General features: G+C 43.3%; 2 protein-coding genes across 2 annotated transcripts in view; both read right to left on the reverse strand.

The window, feature by feature from the left end:
* LOC141106765 (uncharacterized) overlaps positions 1-20,620 on the reverse strand; it is a 136,032-nt gene that overhangs the window by 33,753 nt on the left and 81,659 nt on the right. Inside the window, exons 15-20 of the mRNA XM_073597692.1 lie at positions 3,559-3,574; positions 1,549-1,671; positions 1,132-1,320; positions 842-1,045; positions 534-725; positions 324-447 (exon numbers count right to left, since the gene is read on the reverse strand). Coding sequence (XP_073453793.1) covers positions 324-447; positions 534-725; positions 842-1,045; positions 1,132-1,320; positions 1,549-1,671; positions 3,559-3,574 — 848 coding nt within the window. The remainder of the gene's footprint in view (positions 1-323; positions 448-533; positions 726-841; positions 1,046-1,131; positions 1,321-1,548; positions 1,672-3,558; positions 3,575-20,620) is intronic.
* Positions 9,809-20,620, reverse strand: part of LOC141104664 (uncharacterized) — a 30,696-nt gene continuing 19,884 nt past the window's right edge. Inside the window, exon 8 of the mRNA XM_073594331.1 lies at positions 9,809-13,134. Within this exon, the coding sequence (XP_073450432.1) occupies positions 12,209-13,134 (926 nt within the window). The 3' untranslated portion in view covers positions 9,809-12,208. The remainder of the gene's footprint in view (positions 13,135-20,620) is intronic.

Genomic DNA, 20,620 nt, shown 5'->3' on the forward strand with positions numbered 1-20,620 from the left:
GAGGGGAGGGCAGAAACTGGCAGGATCAGCCAGGTATTTCAGGTGATACAGGGGGGCCAAATTACACAGCACAACACTGTGCTGTATAACATGTTTAAAGGGACAGGATCCATTTTTTTTAGGTTAACAAAAGCTTTAACTCGCCTCGTCAGCCAATTATATAGTAATCTCATCTTACCATAGACTGTGAAGTTTCTAAAATGTTTTCTTAAACTACATACCCTATACTTGTAGAAGCAAACTGAAAATACTTTCTGCATTTAAAGTTTATCTAGTTGGACCTCCTGTGTTGCTCTCTCGTTTACAGTGAAGTCTCCTCTTACCCGGTGATGTGAGGGGCGGCCGATTCTCCATCATGACGTCCTTGTAGAGATCCTTGTGTCCTTCTAAATACTCCCACTCCTCCATGGAGAAATAGACAGTGACATCCTGACACCTTATAGGAACCTGACACACACAATGATACAGTCACCATCCAGACACATCCCTTGTCTGTTACTGGATAATGTCCCAGAATTCCCGGCACCGCTCACCTCTCCTGTCAGCAGATCAATCATCTTCTTGGTGACTTTTAGGATCTTCTTCTTGCTGTTCCTCTCAAGATTCAGGAAGGCAGGTGGAGACACAGTAATGGGGTTTTGTCTTTCTCTCGTTCTTTTAGACAAGCGGGGACTTTTCCTCCTTGAGATATTCTCAACAGATGTCTTCATAACTACAGCACAGTCCTGTGATATACAGCAGTAAATAAAATATTAGAAACCTCCTCACCTCTACAGACTGGTTAGTGTCCCATTATTAGAGATAGGGTGATGTCACATGATCCTACTAGTATCCTCCTCACCTCTGCAATCAGTAGGTGGATGATCTCCAGGGTGAGCTTCAACATCATGTCATTCAAGGAAAGTTTATGTTTTTCTAATTTTCCATTATTCAAGGTCTGCTGATTCTCCATCATGACGTCCTTGTAGAGATCCTTGTGTCCTTCTATATACTCCCACTCCTCCATGGAGAAATAGACAGTGACATCCTGACACCTTATAGGAACCTGACACACACAATGATACAGTCACCATCCAGACACATCCCTTGTCTGTTACTGGATAATGTCCCAGAATTCCCAGCACCGCTCACCTCTCCTGTCAGCAGATCAATGATCTTCTTGGTGACTTCTAGAATCTTCTTCTTGTTACATAAAGGAGTCAATGGCACAGATGAAGGGACAGTGATGTGTCTTGGGGTTCCTCTCCATCTTTCTGACACATGGTGATGTCTACTGGAGGTAACATACTCACCGGATGTCTTCTTCACTACTGCGTAACCCTATTGAGATATGTCGTCAGAAATGTAAATGCTTACTTAAGACATTCAGTGACATTCACAGAATTTCCCCCATATCAGGTCACATCATATTCACCTCATACATTCAGCACTTATTTAATAGTAAAATGATTGTATAATATTCCCAGAATGCCCCTCAGCTCTCTGGACAGATTTGTGATTAGTAGAGAAAAAAATGTTGTAATTTTACCCCCCCAGAATCCTCCTCACCTCTCCAATCAGCAGGTAGATGATCTCCAGGGTGAGGTCTAATATCCTCTCTGTCATGTGACTTTGGTCTTTGTCCATCGTCATCATTGATGTGGTCATATGATCTATATAGGACTCTCCTCTCTGTAAATGGATAGTAAATAAATAAAGATAATAAAATACAGTAAAGAGTTCCTCCATAGTTCATACTGCTTGTTATACCAAACTAGAGGTCTTGTTTATAAAGTAACTGAAGGAAAACCATTCTATTCTATTTAAAGGCTAACTTCATCAGAACATATTTTAACTCCGGATAGTGAGGAGAAGCCTGTGGTGAGGTGGCAGGTATCAGGCAGAACAGAAAATGTGAGAAAATCTTCCGATGGATGGACAGTTGGATAAATGGCTCTATGTTTAGGATGTATCTGGACTATAAACCAGAGGCTCTGGATGGACAGTTGGATAAATGGCTCTATGTTTAGGATGTATCCGGTCTATAAACCAGAGGCTCTGGATAAACAGTTGGATAAATGGCTCTATATTTAGGATGTATCTGGTCTATAAACCAGAGGCTCTAGATGGACAGTTGGACAAATTGCTCTACATTTAGGATGTATCTGGTCTATAAACCAGAGGCTCTGGATGGACAGTTGGATAAATGGCTCTATATTCAGGATGTATCTGGTCTATAAACCAGAGGCTTAGGATAGACAGTTGGATAAATGGTTTTATGTTTAGGATGTATCTGGTTTTATAAACCAGAGGCTCTGGATGAACAGTTGGATAAATAACCCTATATTTAGGATGTATCCGGTCTATAAACCAGAAGCTCTGGATGGTCAGTTGGATAAATGGTTCTATATTTAGGATGTATCCGGTCTATAAACCAGAGGCTCTGGATGGACAGTTGGATAAATGGCTCTATATTTAGGATGTATCTGGACTATAAACCAGAGGCCCTGGATGGACAGTTGGACAAATTGCTCTACATTTAGGATGTATCTGGTCTATAAACCAGAGGATCTGGACAGACAGTTGGATAAATGGCTCTATATTCAGGATGTATCTGGTCTATAAACCAGAGGCTTAGGATAGACAGTTGGATAAATGGTTTTATGTTTAGGATGTATCTGGTTTTATAAACCAGAGGCTCTGGATGGACAGTTGGATAAATGGTTCTATATTTAGGATGTATCTGGTCTATAAACCAGAGGCTCTGGATGGACAGTTGGATAAATGGTTCTATATTTAGGATGTATCTGGTATATAAAGCAGAGGCTCTGGATGGACAGTTGGATAAATGGCTCTATATTTAGGATGTATCTGGTCTATAAACCAGAGGCTCTGGATGGACAGTTGGATAAATGGCTCTATATTTAGGATGTATCTGGTCTATAAACCAGAGGCTCTGGATGGACAGTTGGATAAATGGTTAGTAAGCATGCTCTCAGCACAGGAACACCTATGTGTGGTGTGGGGGTGAAAAAACCCACTATCACTGCATGCCTGTTATGTGGGTGGCAAAAGTTTAAGCATGGCAAACAACCATAAGTAACTGCAACTACAATGACTCCCTCTGTTCACACTGAAACCCAAAGCTACTAAACTCTCAACAAACAAATCCCACATATTTTAATGATGGCTCTTCATATATGAGCACTGTTCACATATGGTGCCTGTAGTTAAATGCCTGATGCACCAAAACCTACATGAACTACCTCTGAGGCAGAATTTGTTTTTGTTTTTTTGCAAATGGACATCAATGAGAACACCAGAAACAAGCAAATTGAGCCGTTATATTTTGGACGTTGTCAAGAATCGGTCTTGTCCCCTTACTGCTTTCCATTGGTCAAAACAGAAATGTCTGAAGTTTGAATACACATGTAAATGTATGAGATTTGGTTCTAATACACTCATTTACGCAAAAACATAAAATACATTCTAATAAAAAAAAAAAAAAATCTGAAAATCTCTCACCTCAGATATAAATCCAGCCTAAAAAGGATAATAGTGAAAACTTGTAATAAATACCTCCTTCAGAAAACGTCTCCCGAATAGCCCAACACGATTACAACGCTCCAGCACAAGAGCCCAACAGGTGGACAGTAAAGAAACTCAGCTTCTGTTGTTGCTAGGCAACCAATAACGGCAGGAATGGAGTACTTCCTGAAACGCCCACAGGGCGGGGAACCACACCCCCTTCACACAGTCAGGAGACATTACTGGGCATGTGCAGACCGCAGCCAATGGCATGAGAGGACTTGGCTGTGTCTGTTGTCGCCCAGCAACGTAGTGTTATCTGTTGTCCAGAGACACAATGGGGGGAATTAACAAAGAGAAAGACATTGGTTTTGTGATGTAAATAGTGGCGCCTTTTCCGCGCTCCCAATTAAACGTGTTATAAGAGAAGTTCTATGTTGTGCTACGCCAGCTGAGACAAATCACATTAGAAGTGTTTTGTGAAAAATTCTATAAATGTCTGATTATGTGCGCCAAAATATTGAATCCCGAACAGTAGTGTTCTGTCCCCCTCCCCAACACAGTGTACTCTGCCCCGCAACATCACTTCCCCCCACTGTAGTGTCCTCTGCCCCACTCCCCCCACAGTAGTGTTCTGTTACCCCCCAATGCAGCGTCCTCTGCCCCTTCGCATCACCCCCCCCCCCCTCCCCACTGTAGTGTCCTCTGTTCCCCCACAGTACTGTTTTGTACCCCCCAATGTAGTTTTCTCTGCCCCGTTCCTCCCCCCAGTGTACCCCCCCAAAACAGTGTCATCTGACCCCCTTCACATCAACCCCCACCCCCGGTAGTGTCCTCTGTCCCCGCTCCAACAGTGCTACTAAAGCTCTTCCACAGAGGTCCCACAGGTATGGAGTATACACCAATCAGACATAACATTATGGCCACAGACAGGTAAGGTGAATAACATGGATTATCTCGTGACAATGGCACCTGAAAGTGGTTTGGATCTATTAGGCAGCAAATGAACACGTTGTCCCTGAAGTTACTGTGTTGAAAGCAGAAAAAAAATGGACAAAAGTATGGATTTAAGCGACATTAACAAGGGCCAAATTGTACTAACTAGATAACTGGGCCAGAGCAACTCCACACCTCCAGATCTTAAGGGATGTTCCCCATCTGCAGTAGTCAGGACCTACCAAGAGTGGTCCAAGGAAGGAAAATCGGTGACAGGATCATGGATGGCCAAGGCTCATTGATGCATGTGGGGAGGGAAGGCTGGCCTGTGTATTCTGATCCAATAGAAAAGCTACCGGAGCTCAAATTGCTGAAAAAGTTAATGCTGGTCCCAATAGAAAGGTGTCAGAACTCACAGAGCATCACAGTTTGTTGTGTATGGGGCTGTGTAGCCTCAGACCGGTCAGGGCAGTGGCGTAGCGTGGGGGGTGCGGAGGGGGCCGTGGCCCCGGGCGCAACATTTAGGGGGGGCGCAATTCCGTGCCAGTGTGTGACTACTGGCTGCCTCCTCCTAAATTCACTGCCCGGTGTACCCACGCTCTGGCCGCCATTTTCAGTCTCCGGCGCCCTGTGATTGGCCGTATGGGGTCATGTGCGGCGGCGCGGCTGGCCTATCCATGATCGCGGTACATCCTGGAGTCCCGCCTCTGCACATGTTCAGTCTTTGGCACCCTGTGATTGGGTAAATGGGGTCATGTGCGGAGGAGGGACTCCAGGAGCAAGCGCGAGCGTTAACAGGCCAGCCCCACCGCCGCACATGACCCCATACACCCAATCACAAGGCGCCGGAGACTGAACATGGCGGAGCGCGGGGGACACAAAAAGATTGTGAGCGCCGCTGTCTCCTCCTCCTGCTCCCCTCCGGACCGATGGGAAACAAAGAAGAAAAGGTAAGACTCCCTTGTGATGAGAGTCATGTTGCTGGCCCGGGGGGGGGCGGGACACAGTCTGGGAAGAGGGAGCAGCCAGCCAGAGAGAGTGAGTAGAAGAGCAGCTAGAGTCATGCAGTGTAGTAGGCAGTATAGGAATACTGTAGGTAGGATAGTGTAGTGGACAGTAAAGTAGTCAGTGCAGTATAGTGGACAGTATAGTTTAGTGGTCAGTGTAGTGGACCATATAGTGGTCAGTATAGTGGATAGCATAGTGCAGTGGACAGTATAGTGTAGTGGGCAGTATAGTGGTCAATATAGTGTAGTGGACAGTATAGTATAGAGGTCAGTATAGTGGACAGTATAGTGTAGTGGGCAGTATAGTGGTCAATATAGTGTAGTGGACAGTATAGTATAGAGGTCAGTATAGTGGACAGTATAGTGTAGTGGACAATATAGTGGTCAGTATAGTGTAGTGGGCAGTATAGCGGTCAGTGTAGTGGACAGTATAGTGGTATAGTGTAGTGGGCAGTATAGTGTAGTGGACAGTAAAGTGGGCAGTATAGTGTAGTGGGCAGTATAGTGGACCGTATAGTGTAGTGGACAGTATAGTGGTCAGTGTAGTGGACAGTATAGCGGTCAGTGTAGGGGGCAGTATAGTGTAGTGGACAGTATAGTGGTCAGTGTAGTGGGCAGTATAGTGTAGTGGACAGTATAGTGGACAATGTAGTGGGCAGTGTAGTGGATAGTGTAGTGGACAGTATAGAGGTCAGTATAGTGGATAGTGTAGTGGGTAGTGTAGTGGACAGTATAGTGGGCAGTATAGTGTAGAGATCAGTATAGTGGACAGTATAGTGTAGTGGGCAGTATAGTGGACAGTATAGTGTAGTGGGCAGTATAGTGGTCAGTATAGTGTAGTGGGCAGTTTAGTGGTATAGTGTAGTGGGCTGTATAGTGTAGTGGGCAGTATAGTGGACCGTATAGTGTAGTGGGCAGTATAGTATAGTGGTCAGTGTAGTGGGCAGTATAGTGTAGTGGACAGTATAGTGGTCAGTATAGTGCAGTGGTAAGTATAGCGGACAGTAAAGTATAGTGGACAGTGTAGTGGTCAGTATAGTGTAGTGGGCAGTTTAGTGATATAGTGTAGTGGGCAGTATAATGTAGTGGGCAGTATAGTGGACCGTATAGTGTAGTGGGCAGTATGGTATAGTGGTCAGTGTAGTGGGCAGTATAGTGTAGTGGACAGTATAGTGGTCAGTGTAGTGGACAGTATAGTGGTCAGTATAGTGCAGTGGTAAGTATAGCGGACAGTAAAGTATAGTGGATAGTGTAGTGGACAGTATAGAGGTCAGTATAGTGTAGTGGACAGTATAGTGGTCAGTGTAGTGAGCAGTATAGTGTAGTGGACAGTATAGTAGTCAGTGTAGTATAGTGGTCAGTGTAGTGGACAGTAGAGTGTAGTGGTCAGTATAGGAATCAGGTTGGTTAGTACTATTGTAGGAAGGGAAGGGACAGGACTCTGGGAGTGCTAAAAGTCCGCAGGTTGGGGGGGCGCAAATTACTTGCCTTGCCCCGGGTGCTGACAACCCACGCTACGCCACTGGGTCAGGGTGCCCATGCCGACCCATGTCCACAGCCAAAAGGACCTACAATGGGCACATGAGCATCAGAATTAGACCACAGCACAATGGAAGAAGATGGTCTGGTCTGATGAATTTGAGGAATGGTTTGAGGAAAACAACAAGTTGGACTTGGCCTCCAAATTCTCCAGATCTCAATCCAATCGAGCATCTGTGGGATGTGCTAGATTAAGAACAAGTCATATCCATGGAGGCCCCACCACCCAACTTACAAGACTTATGCCGTGTACACACGAGCGGACTTTTCGTCAGGACTGGTCCAACGGACCGAATCCGGCGGACAATCCGACCGTGTGTGGGCTTCATTGGACTTCCGACTGACCTTTTCGGACGAAAATCTGACGGACTTTAGATTTGAAACATGTTTCAAATCTTTCCGCCGGAACTCCGCCGGACCCAGTTCCTATCTGGAAGCCTGTTCATCTGTATGCTGGTCCAACGGACCAAATACGACGCTAGGGCAGCTACAGCACCTGCCCATGAGAATGTTCGTGCTGGTTCTCGGCGACAGGTTACTGTACATCTCGCACTCGCTGCAATAGAAAAAATACATTTTCCTATTGCATCAGCGTGAAAGGGAGGTGACAATGTCCCTTAGGTCCGGTATCGATTTTAAGGGGAACCCCTTACGCCGAAAAAACGGCGTGGGGGCCCCCCAAAAATCCATACCAGACCCTTATCCGAGCACACAGCCCGGCCGGTCAGGAAAGGGGGTGGGACGAGCGAGCGCCCCCCCCCTCCTGAACCAGACAAGGCCGCATGCCCTCAACATGGGGGTGGGTGCTTTGGGGGAGAGGGGCGCCCATCACCCTATGTTGAGGGCATGTGGCCTGATACGGTTCAGGAGGGGGGGCACTCGAAGTCCGCCAGAAGTCCGTCGGGAAGACCGTCGAACCTAGTCTGCCAGAAAGTTCGGCTGTGTGTACAGGGCATTACAGGAAGTGGTGATAAATTTTCCTGGATAGCATTAAAAAACACAAAAGGGGATCAAATTCTTCCCCAATCTATAAAAAATAGAAAACATTTTTGATTTGAGCTATATTTAAAAAAAATGTTTTCAAATTTATTACAGGTACTTACAGTATATAGTGGCATCAATTTATGCAGCATACATATTGTACATTCACATCAGTCCTGGTCCCTAACTCACATTTATACATACACATACTAGGGCCAATTTAGACAGGAGGCAATTAAAACCTGAAGGAAACCCACACAGACATAAGGAGAACAAGCAAACTCTGTGCAGGCAGCACTGTGGGTTGGGATTTGGACCGATGACCCTAGTGCTGACCATCATTGTTTAAATATACAATATTTTATATGACCTTCCTGATGTTCCTCTAAAGGTCATTTAGATATGGCTCTTCCTACTCTGAGAACACCAATATGGATTCCCAACAAGGTGAGACCTTTACTGTACTGACCTACATTTTCCCTGCACTGGTTACATATGTACGTACACTAATGGCCAACAGTGAAAAATGTAGAATTTCTACAATTTGAAATGATATATTAACTGGTAAAAGTGCTGAAACCTATCATGTTATATATCATTTTATTCCAAATTTGCTGCTAAATACATCTCTATAATTTACATCATGTCTATTCAAACATTAATGATACATGCTTGTATTCTTGCCCTCAAGCCAACATGAAATGTCCTCCTTCGAATTGCTCTTCCACTTACTCACAAACACTTTGTTTTTCGAAGTTATTTGATATCATCTGATGTTCTCCTGCCTTCTAAAAAAGGTCTATTGATTCTTCTGTGATCATCGGGAGTATTCCCTTCTTCTTCTTCTTCTTCTTCTTCTTCTTCCTTTTTTGGTTTGGACATTCCCACAAATTTCTTACCTCAGTATTCATTTCCTTACTCCAAATTTTCTTACACCGCCACCAAGACTTTTGCATTTTTTAACTACTTGATCTCCAGAAGATTCACCCCCCTTCATGACCAGACCATTATTTGCGATATGGCACTGCGTTACTTTAACTGACAATTGTGCGGTCATGAAACGCTGTATATAAATAAATAAAAGAGCTCTGTCCTGCCTTCCTTCTTGCCGATCAGCAGGTTCAGGCGGACATCCATTGGCCGGCACCCTCTGAAAGGCTTGTGCTGTGACCAATCACAACACAAGCGGCACGCCAGTGCCCCTTACATGGAAGAGCAGAATCATGTACAGTATATATACGTGATTCTGCACAGCCGGCCCACACTATAGCAGCAAAGGTTTCGTAAAAAACTTCACGTGTGCTTTTTTCCTGTTTACATTTTGTTTTGGTGAATGAGTAGGGGTACCATGTATAATTTACTCATTCACATGATGATGGTATCTGGGAGCTGGCTTATTGTTAAAGGGGGCTTTCCAATTCCAAGAAGACTCCCTGTTTGCAGATCCCTCACAAGCCCTGAGCCAGGGTTGTAGAGAAGAAGCCCATGTCCTCACCAACATGGGGACAAGGTGCTTTGCCGTGTACGTGCCCCACATGTTGAGAGCATATGACCTCATATAGTTCAAGATGGGGGGTGAACCCCCGCCTCCCTTTCCTGGTCTGTCAGGTTGCATGCTCAGATAAGGGTCTGCTATGGATTTTTGTGGGAGCCTACAATTTTTTTTCAGGTTTCCCCCTTAAAATCAATTCCAGACCAGAATTAGTAGGGAACCCCATTACATTTTTTTGTGTGGAGGTCCATGTTTTTTTATTCGAGTTTTACATATTTTTTATTTAAATCAGTTTTATTGATTTTGCATAGAAATACAAAACGAAACATAAAGAGGCCAAACACGCCCTCGCAGGGGCCATTACCTCCATACAAAAATATCAAATTACAAACTGTAACAGCCTAAGTGGTATCATAGTATGTAGTATGGTCATACCACCCAACTTTCTGAGATGGAAACGAGGGACACCAATTAGCAAAAGTAGGACACAGGAGAATTATACAAAAAAAATGATTGGTTAAACCCACAAGTGCTTTTTTTACCACTACTATTCCTTTATATTGGCTTTTGAAATTTACAAATGCAGCAATTTAGGAATTGGATGAAAGGTTTAGCACTGGGAAACACTTTTTGGAAGATAAAAAGCGCATTTTATATACAACTCTATAGATCAGACCAAAATGAGGGAGAAATAAGGAGGAAAGAGGGACAGAGGGACTTTGTTCCAAATCAAGGAGATTCCCTAGAAATCAGGGACAGACCCTCAAAATGCGGGACCGTCACTCGAAATCCGGGACAGTCCCTCAAAATCAGGGAAAGCCCCTCAAAATCCGGGACAGTTGGGAGCTATGAGTATGGTGAATTTTTTTTGCAAAGACATGAGCAATAGAAGGAGTAACTAGTATCTAGACCCAAGTGGGTACTCAGGGAACCTGAAAATCACAATCAGTCATCTAGTTGTCCATAGGGATATCTGTAGAGGGGCTTGCGTTTTGCATTTTTAATGTTTCACTTTAAGCATTTCTAAAATCACTGGGGGTTATTTACTAAAACTCAAGAGTGCAAAATCTGATGCAGCTCTGCATAGAAACCAATCAGCTTTCAGGTTTTATTGTCAAAGCTTAACCACCTCCCGTCGGGAGGATGTCCATGGACATCCTTGGGTTTCAGTGGTTATACCTGGAGGATGCCTGCACCTACAGGCATCATCCTGGTATGAAAATGTTCAGTCGGTGATTCACTTTCCAGCTGAATAGAGACTCGATCACTTCTGCAGGTGGCGGAAGGGGGTCCCACCCACCTCCCATCACCGCTGCCTTTCCCAGGCTCTGCTGTCCGATCACGGAGCCCTGTGAGCAATTCAACTGGTGGTGATGTCTGCACAGAACAGAGAGAGTGGAACTGATGTTGTTCCTCTCTATCTCTGTGACTCCAGAACAGGAAGCGATGAGTATCTTGTCACTTCCGGTTCTGCCTCTTTGTTTACCTGGCCGTCAGATCAATCTGTCTGATCGGCTGCATTGGAGGCCAGAGGAGAGATTTGGGGTCTAATAGACCCCAGATCTCTCGAAAAAGAGGACCTTTCATGGTCCATGCTGTCACAAGGGATGTTGTTAATCCTTTGTGATAGCAATAAAGTTAATCCAAAAAAAAAAAAAAAAAAAGGGTAAAAAAAATTTTGTATAAAATAACTAATAAAAAAAAAACATTAAAAGCACCCGACCCCCGTTCCTATGTGCAAATGGGAACATAAACAGTGATCACACCACACATGTGAGGTATCGTCGCGAACGTCAGAGTGAGACCAAAATCACCAAACCTCCTTAATAACTCTACACTGGTAACCTGTAAAGGCGTTTAAAGCATCCCCTATGGGGATTTTTAACCACCGTTTGCGGCCATTCCACGAGTGGACGCAATTTTAAAGCGTGACATGTTTGGTATCTATTTACTTGGCGTAACATTATCTTTTATATTTTACAAAAAAAAATAGGTATTATCTTGTGTTTTTTTCCAAAACAATTGCGTTTGGAAAAACTGCTGTGCAAAAATTGCAACACCCATCATTTCATTCTATAGGGCCTCTGCTAAAAGATATATATATACAGTACATCTATATATATATATATATATATATATATATATATATATATATATATATATATATATATGTATATATATATATATATATATATGTATAATGTTTTGGTGTTTTAAGTAATCTTCTAGAACATGTAAGAGCGAAGTGTCAGGATTGGCCCGGATGGCAAGTGGTTAATTGACCACCATTTACCTATTAGCCTAGAAAATAATGGACAGAACTGTTTTATTTTTTTAAATATTTGTCAACTGGGTTTCAGTGGGGTTCAGATATGGCACCCAAATTTTTGTCATGTTCACCGAACCAAACCCAGACACACTCGGATTGTCACAAATAAGAAGTATGGCAGACGGAGTCAACATGGCTGATGAGAAAAGCTTATAATTTGTAGCAAACCCCAAGCTGTGCAGAAACATGACTAATCTCCGAGGGGCGGAGCGAAACGCGTCGGTCACGTGGTCTGGTTGGAGTCCAGGCTGAGGTTGCCACTTTCACACCGGTCCTAGGGGCCACATGGATGTGCGGTCACAGGGAACCTCCTTTTTTCTTGATGTGCTGAGCCAGGAACTGTATCAGGCCGCTACAGGGGGGTAATCTCTCATGTCTAATTAGATGTCCTGTCCAATGAAATATGAATGCCGACGCTCACTGTGTGACTTCTCTGGTGTTTAAGAAAGCTTCCTTTGTGAGCGTAACATTTCCCACACTCTGAACTGGAATATGGACGCTCCCTGTGTGACTTCTCTGGTGTTGAAGAAGGTTTCCTATCAGAGTAAAACATTTCCCACACTGTAAACATAAATACAGAGGCTCACCCATGTGTCTTCTCTCGTGTTGAAGAAGGTTTCCTTTCAGGGCAAAACATTTTCCGCACTTTGAACAGGAATACGGACGCTCGCCTGTGTGACTTTTCTGGTGATCAACGAGGTTTCCTCTCTGAGTAAAACATTTCCCGCACGCTGAACATGAAAACGGACGCTCACCTGTGTGAATTCTCTGGTGATCAACAAGGCTTACTTTCCTAGTAAAAGATTTCCCGCACTCTAAACAGGAAAACGGACGCTCACCTGTGTGACTTCTCTGGTGATAAATGAGACTTGCTTTACAAGTAAAACATTTCCCGCACTCTGAACAGGAAAACGGACGCTCACCCGTGTGGCTTCTCTGGTGTGTAAGAAGGCCTCCTCTGTGAGCGAAACATTTCCCACATTCTGAACAAGAATATGGACCCTCACGTGTGTGACATCTCTGGTGATAAACAAGGCTTCCTCTGTGAGTAAAACCTTTCCCGCACTCTAAACATGAAAACAGACGCTCACCCGTGTGACTTCTCTGGTGTTTAAGAAGTCGTTCTTTGTGAGTGAAACCTTTCCCACACTCTGAACAGGAATATGGGCGCTCACCTGTGTGACTCCTCTGGTGTTGAAGAAGGTTTGATTTTTGAGTGAAACATTTCCCACACTCTGAACAGGAATACGGACGCTCACCTGTGTGAATTCTTTGGTGTATTAGGAGGCCTCCTTTCTGAGAGAAACATTTCCCGCACTCTGAACATGAATAAGGACGTTCGCCTGTGTGACTCCTCAGGTGTATAATGAGGCTCGCTTTCCTAATGAAGTGTTTCCCGCACTCTGAACATGAATTTGTATCATTACTCTTGTGACTTTTCTGGTCTGTAAGAAGTTTGCTTTCCTCAGTGAAAGATTTCCCGCACTCTGAACCTGAAAGATTCTCCATGGTGTGAGTTTTAAGATGTAGAAGAAGTTCTGATTTTGTCTTAAAATATTTCCCGCACTCCAAACAAGATAATGAACTCTCTCCTGTGGGAAATCCTTCATGGATTAGAGAAGACTCCTTGGGTATAGATGGAGGTGTTGATGGATCTGCACTGTGAGAATGGAGATGGATATCTGAAGTAACAGGATGTGATTGGTCAGAAGAATCCTCAGGATTAGAGGGATCCATTGATGTCTCCACATGATATGGTCTGTGGTGTGTCATTTCACTCATTTGGTTTACTTCAGGAGAATATTCAGCAATGTGATAATTTTTTGGATCAGAATCTGGAGATAAAAAATTATCTCCCTTCGAGGTATTCCTGACATGGTGTCCATCTGTTAGAAAATAGATTTAAAATATAAAGGAATTCACATTTTGCAGTCACCAATACTATATGAAAATATAAAAAAATCAGATTGAGTACAATACACCAAACCAACTATGATACATGAGATACCACTGATTGTACATTGATGACCTTTTATATTGAGGAATGGAGATGGACCTTTCATACGGTGTACAGTATCTCCTCCTCATTTGTTGGGAACATGACGTTATATTGAGGAATGGAGATGGACCTTTCATATTGTGTACAGTATCTCCTCCTCATTTGTTGGGAACATGACGTTATATTGAGGAATGGAGATGGACCTTTCATATGGTGTACAGTATCTCCTCCTCATTTGTTGGGAACATGACGTTATATTGAGGAATGGAGATGGACCTTTCATATGGTGTACAGTATCTCCACCTCATTTGTTGGGAACATGACGTTATATTGAGGAATGGAGATGGACCTTTCATATGATGTACAGTATCTCCTCCTCATTTGTTGGGAACATTACTTTATATTGGGGAATGGAGATGGACCTTTCATATGGTGTACAGTATCTCCACCTCATTTGTTAGGAACATGACATTGTATTGAGGAATGAAGATGGACCTTTCATATGATGTACAGTATCTCCACCTCATTTGTTGGGAACATGACGTTATATTGAGGAATGGAGATGGACCTTTCATATGATGTACAGTATCTCCTCCTCATTTGTTGGGAACATGACGTTATATTGAGGAATGGAGATGGACCTTTCATATGGTGTACAGTATCTCCACCTCATTTGTTAGGAACATGACATTGTATTGAGGAATGAAGATGGACCTTTCATATGGTGTACAGTATCTCCACCTCATTTGTTGGGAACATGACATTATATCGAGGAATGGAGATGGACCTTTCATATGGTGTACAGTATCTTCACTTCATTTGTTGGGATCATGACTGTATATTGAAAAATGGAGATGGCCTTTTATATGATGACCAGTATCTCCACCTCATTTGTTGGGAACATGCCATTATATTGAGGAATGGAGATGAAACTTTCATATGGTGTACAGTAATGTTTCTCAACTCCAGTCCTCAAGTACCCCAAACAGGTCATGTTTTCAGGGTTTCCATTATTTTGCACAGGTTATTTGATCAGTTTCACTGCCTTAGTAATTACCGCAGTCATTTCATCTGAGGGAAATCCTGAAAACATAACTTGTTGGGGATACTTGAGGATTGGAGTTGAGAAACATTGGTTTACAGCAGGGGTAGGCAACCTGGGGCCCTCCAGCTATTGTGGAACTACATTTCCCATGAGGCATTGCAAGGCTGGCAGTTACAATTACTTCCAGAGGCATGATGAGACTTGAAGTTCTGCAACAGCTGAAGGGCCCCAGGTTGCCTACCCCTGGTGTACAGTATTTCCTCCTCATTTGTTGGGAACATGATGTTATATTGAGGAATGGAGACGGACCTTTCATATGGTGTACAGTATCTCCTCCTCATTTGTTGGGAACATGACGTTATATTTAGGAATGAAGATGGACCTTTCATATAGTGTACAGTATCTCCACCTCATTTATTCAGTAGTGTGATGAATACTAATTGGGTGAACTCAATTGCTTTATTTCTTTTTTTCAACCTTACTATGTAGCAATTTAATAAAGACAGCATTGTTGAGGTAGGTAACATGACTTTTTTCAAATTAAACTGACATCTTAACTCACCTGGTCAACCAATTCTATATTAATCTCATCTTACCATAGATTGTGAAGTTTCTTAAATGTTTGCTCAAACTACATACCCTATACTTGTAGAAGCAAACTGAAAATACTTTCAGGTTTATCTAGTTAGACCTTCTGTGTTGCTCTCTCCTTTACAATAAGGTCTCCTCTTACCCGGTGATGTGAGGGGCGACTGATTCTCCATCATGACGTCCTTGTAGAGATCCTTGTGTCCTTCTAAATACTCCCACTCCTCCATGGAGAAATAGACAGTGACATCCTGACACCTTATAGGAACCTGACACACACAATGATACAGTCACCATCCAGACACATCCCTTGTCTGTTACTGGATAATGTCCCAGAATTCCCAGCACTGCTCACCTCTCCTGTCAGCAACTCAATGACCTTATTGGTGACTTCTAGGATCTTCTTCTTGCTGTTTCTCTCAAAATTCAGGAAGATAGGTGGAGATACAGTAATGGGGTTTTGTCTTTCTCTGGTTCTTGTAGACAAGCAGGGACTTTTCCTTTTTGTAATATTCTCAAGAGATGTCTTCATAACTACAGCACAGTCCTGTGATATACAGCAATACATAAAATATTAGAAACCTCCTCACCACTCTAGACTGGTTAGTGTGATTATTAGAGATAGGGTGATGTCATATTATCATATTAGTATCCTTCTCACCTCTGCAGTCAGCAGCTGGATGATCTCCATGGCGAGATTCAATATCATCTCATTCAAGGAAAGTTTATTTTTTCCTAATTTTCCATAATTCAAGGTCTGCTGTTTCTTCATCATGACGTCCTTGTAGAGATCCTTGTGTCCTTCTAAATACTCCCACTCCTCCATGGAGAAATAGACAATGACATCCTGACACCTTATAGGAACCTGACACACACAATGATACAGTCACCATCCAGACACATCCCTTGTCTGTTACTGGATAATGTCCCAGAATTCCCGGCACCGCTCACCTCTCCTGTCAGCAGACCAATGATCTTCCTGGTGACTTCTAGAATTTTCTTCTTGTCACATAAATGAGGCAGGGGGACAGATGAAGGGACAGTGATGTGTCTCGGGGTTCCTCTCCATCCTTCTGACACACGGTGATGTCTACTGGAGGTAACATACTCACCAGATGTCTTCTTCACTACTGTGTAACCCTATTGAGAGACGTCATGAGAAATGTGAAATTCATTCGGGTGACATTCCCAGAATCTCCCCTGTGTCATCTTCACTTCATACATTCAGCAATTATTTAATAGAAAGATGATTGTATAATATTTCCAGAATTCCCCTCAGTTCAGTGTTTTATTAGTAGAGATGAAAATGACGTCATTTGACCTCCCAGAATCCTCCTCACCTCTCCAATCAGCATGTAGATGATCTCCAGGGTGAGGTCCAATATCTTCTCTGTCATGTGACTTTGGTCTTTGTCCATCGTCATCATTGATGTGGTCATGTGATCTGTACAGGACTTTCCTCTCTGTGGATGGGTAATAAAATAAACTCTTTCAGAACAATTAGAACTTGGATCGATCAAAAAACGATCGACCGATTCTAATTCTGTGTGAAGAAAGCTGGTTGTTAGGCAGTGGGCTTGGAAGCTGGCCGCCCGCATCCCTAACAACCCCCCCCACCCCAAAGCACCTTGTCCCCATGTAGATGGGGACAAGGGCCTCCTCCCGACAACCCTGGGCTGTGGTTGTCGGGGTCTGCGAGTGGGGGGCTTATCAGAATCTGGAAGTCCCCTTTAACAAGGGGACCCCCAGATCCTGGCCTCCCCCATGTGAATGGGTATCTGGTACCTACCCATTCACTAAAAAGTGTCAAAAAGTAAAAACCACAAGCAACATTAAAAAAATAATAAATAGCAAGAACAAATATCGTCAATCACGACGCCCACCGAATCCAAAAAATAGAAAAAATTAAAACGCCCTGCCTTGTGGGAGGCTACCCACCGTATGCCCGTTCTGCGCTTTGAGAGTTCTTATATAGGTAAGGGGCGGGACTACTAGGAATGAGCCTGACGTTCGAGTTGAACGAAAGTTCAACTCGAATATCGGGTGTTCGCCTGTTTGCCAAATATCGAACAATTTGGGGTGTTCGCGGCAAATTCGAAAGCCGCGGAACATCCTTTAACCGCTAAGCCACCGCCCACCGTCATATGACGGCTGGACGAGGCTTCTGTTGTTCTGGGAGGACGTCATATGACGTCCTCGCCCTCCCGAGCCACTAGGGGGCACGCGCGCGCCCGCTGCGTCACTCGGGACCCGGTGCGCGTGCCCGGCGGCCGCGATGTCCGCCGGGCACCCGCGATTGCCGGGTAACAGAGCAGGAGCGTGGATCTGTGCATGTAAACACAGATCCACGTCCTGTCAGAGAGGAGAGGAGACCGATGGCGTGTCCCTTGTACATAGGGACAGCGATCGGTCACCTCCCCCAGTCGGTCCCCTCCCCCCACAGTTAGAATCACCTCCTTAGGTCATACATTAACCCCTCGAGCGCCCCCTAGTGTTAACCCCTTCCCTGCCAGTCACATTTACACAGTAATCAATGCAATTTTATAGCATTGATCGCTGTATAAATGTGAATGGTCCCAAAAATGTGTCAAAAGTGTCCGATGTGTCCGCCGCAATATCGTAGTCACAATAAAAATTGCAGATCGCCGCCATTACTAGTAAAAAATAAATAAATAATAAAAATGCTATAAATCTATCCCCTATTTTGTAGACGCTGTAACTTTTGCGCAAACCAATCAATATACGCTTATCGCAATTTTTTTTTACCAAAAATATGTAGAAGAATACGTATCGGCCTAAACTGAGGAAAAAATTTGTTAAAAAAAAAAAAAAAAATTGGATATTTATTATAGCAAAAAGTAAAAAATATTGTGTTTTTTCAAAATTGTCCCTCTTCTTTTGTTTATAGCGCAATAAATAAAAACCGCAGAGGTGATCAAATACCACCAAAAGAAAGCTCTATTTGTGGGGAAAAAAATGATAAAAATTTAATTAAGGTGCAGTGTAACATGACCGCGCAATTGTCATTCAAAGTGCGACAGCGCTGAAAACTGAAAAATGGCTTGGGCAGGAAGGGGGTGTAAGTGCCCTGTATTGAGGTGGTTAAAAGTCTATGGGAGAAATCAAAAGTGCTAATTTTAAAGGCTTATATGCATGGTTTTGTCATAAAAAGCATTTGGGGTCCTGGGTCCTGCCCCGGGGGACATGCATCAATGCAAAATAAGTTTTAAAAACGGCCGTTTTTTTGGAAGGGCCTGGTATGGAATTTGGGGGGACCCCCATGCAATTTTTTTTTAAATTTTGGTTCGGGGTTCCCCTTAAAATTCATACCAGACCCAAAGGGCCTGGTAATGAACTGGGGGGATCCCAGGCCGTTTTTTTTCAATGACTTTTATCTGTATTGCCGAGACCCGACAATTCACTATAGCCGCTATTACTTTTAAATGACTTTTTTTCAGGCATACTATAGACACCCCCCAGGTACGAAATTTAAAGGAATATTTCACTTTTATTGTTTCACTTTAAGCATTATTAAAATCACAGTTGGATAAATAGTTCTATATTTAGGATGTATCTGGTCTATAAACCAGAGGCTCTGGATGGACAGTTGGATAAATGGCTCTATATTTAGGACATATCTGGTCTATAAACCAGAGGCTCTGGATGAACAGTTGGATAAATGGCTCTATATTTAGGATGTATCTGGTCTATAAACCAGAGGCTCTGGATGGACAGTTGGATAATTGGTTCTATATTTAGGATGTATCTGGTCTATAAACCAGATGCTCTGGATGGACAGTTGGGCAAATGGTGACTTTCACATGTGTTATGTGGGTGGCAGGAGGTTAAGCATAGCAACAACCGTAAGTAACCGCAACTACAATGACTCTCCCCATTTACACCTAAGCAGTTTGTAGCTTGAAACCCAAAGATACAAAACTCTCAATAAACAAAATCCCACAAATTTTAATGATGGCTGTTCATATATGAGCCCTGATCATATATGGTGCCTGTAGCTCAATGTCTGATGCACCAAAAGCTTTGTGGACTACTTTTGATGATGAATTGGGTATTTTTTGGCCAAATGGACTTCAATGGAAACACCTGCTTTTGATTAGTCAAAACAAAAATGTCCGAAGCTTGAATACACATGTAAATGTATGAGATTTGGTTCTAATACACTCATTTACGCAAAAACGTAAAAAAATACATTCAAATAAAAAAAAGAAAAAACTGAAAATCTCTCACCTCAGATATAAATCCAGCCTAAAAAGGATAATAGTGAAAACTTGTAATAAATACCTCCTTCAGAAAACGTCTCCCGAATAGCCCAATACAATTACAACGCTCCAGCACAAGAGCTGAACTGGTCGACAATAAAGAAACTCAGCTTCTGTTATTGCTAGGCAACCAATAACGGCAGGAATGTAGTACTTCCTGAAACGCCCACAGGGCGGGGAACCCCCCCCCACGCCACACAGTCAGGTGAAGTTACTGGGCATGTGCAGACCACAGCCAATGGCATGATAGGACTTGGCTGTGTCCGTTGTCACCCAGCAACGTAGTGTTAGCTGCTGTCCAGAGACACAATGGGGGGAATTAACAAAGAGAAATACATTGGTTTTGTGGTGTAAATATTGCCGCGTTTTCCGTGCGCCCAATTATAAGAGAAGTTCTATGTTGTGCTACGCCGGCTGAGCCAAATCACATTAGAAGTGCTTTGTGAAAAATTCTATAAATATCTGATTGTGTGCGCCAAAATATTGAAGCCCTCGAGCCAATGTTCCAATTGAAGAAGAATTCAAAAATATAAACCGCTACCAGAGCAATGGAAATAGCAGTGAACAGAACTTCCGTTTGGCACCAACATTTTAGCGCACGCATCCTAAGCACCCTCAAATCTGGTGCACCATTACCATGGGACAAAATAATAGATTGACGGGCATCACTTTTATTAATTACTTATTAATAATTAAAGTTGAACTCCAGTTACATCGGTCCACCTTGGAGTATAAGTGTACATACTCCATACCTGAGGGACCGCAGTGGAAGCCAAGAATCACGGTGCTACTTCAGCGATCGCCAGCGGCTTCCAGGTCCTGGTTGTCCTGCTACATACTAACCACAGGGGGTCACTTTCTTGGGAAGGGCTCCATTGGACGAGGTGGAGATTGTGACATCACCACCCCAGCCTTTC

Source organism: Aquarana catesbeiana, linkage group LG08, assembly GCF_042186555.1.
Source record: "Aquarana catesbeiana isolate 2022-GZ linkage group LG08, ASM4218655v1, whole genome shotgun sequence".
NCBI lineage: Eukaryota > Metazoa > Chordata > Amphibia > Anura > Ranidae > Aquarana > Aquarana catesbeiana.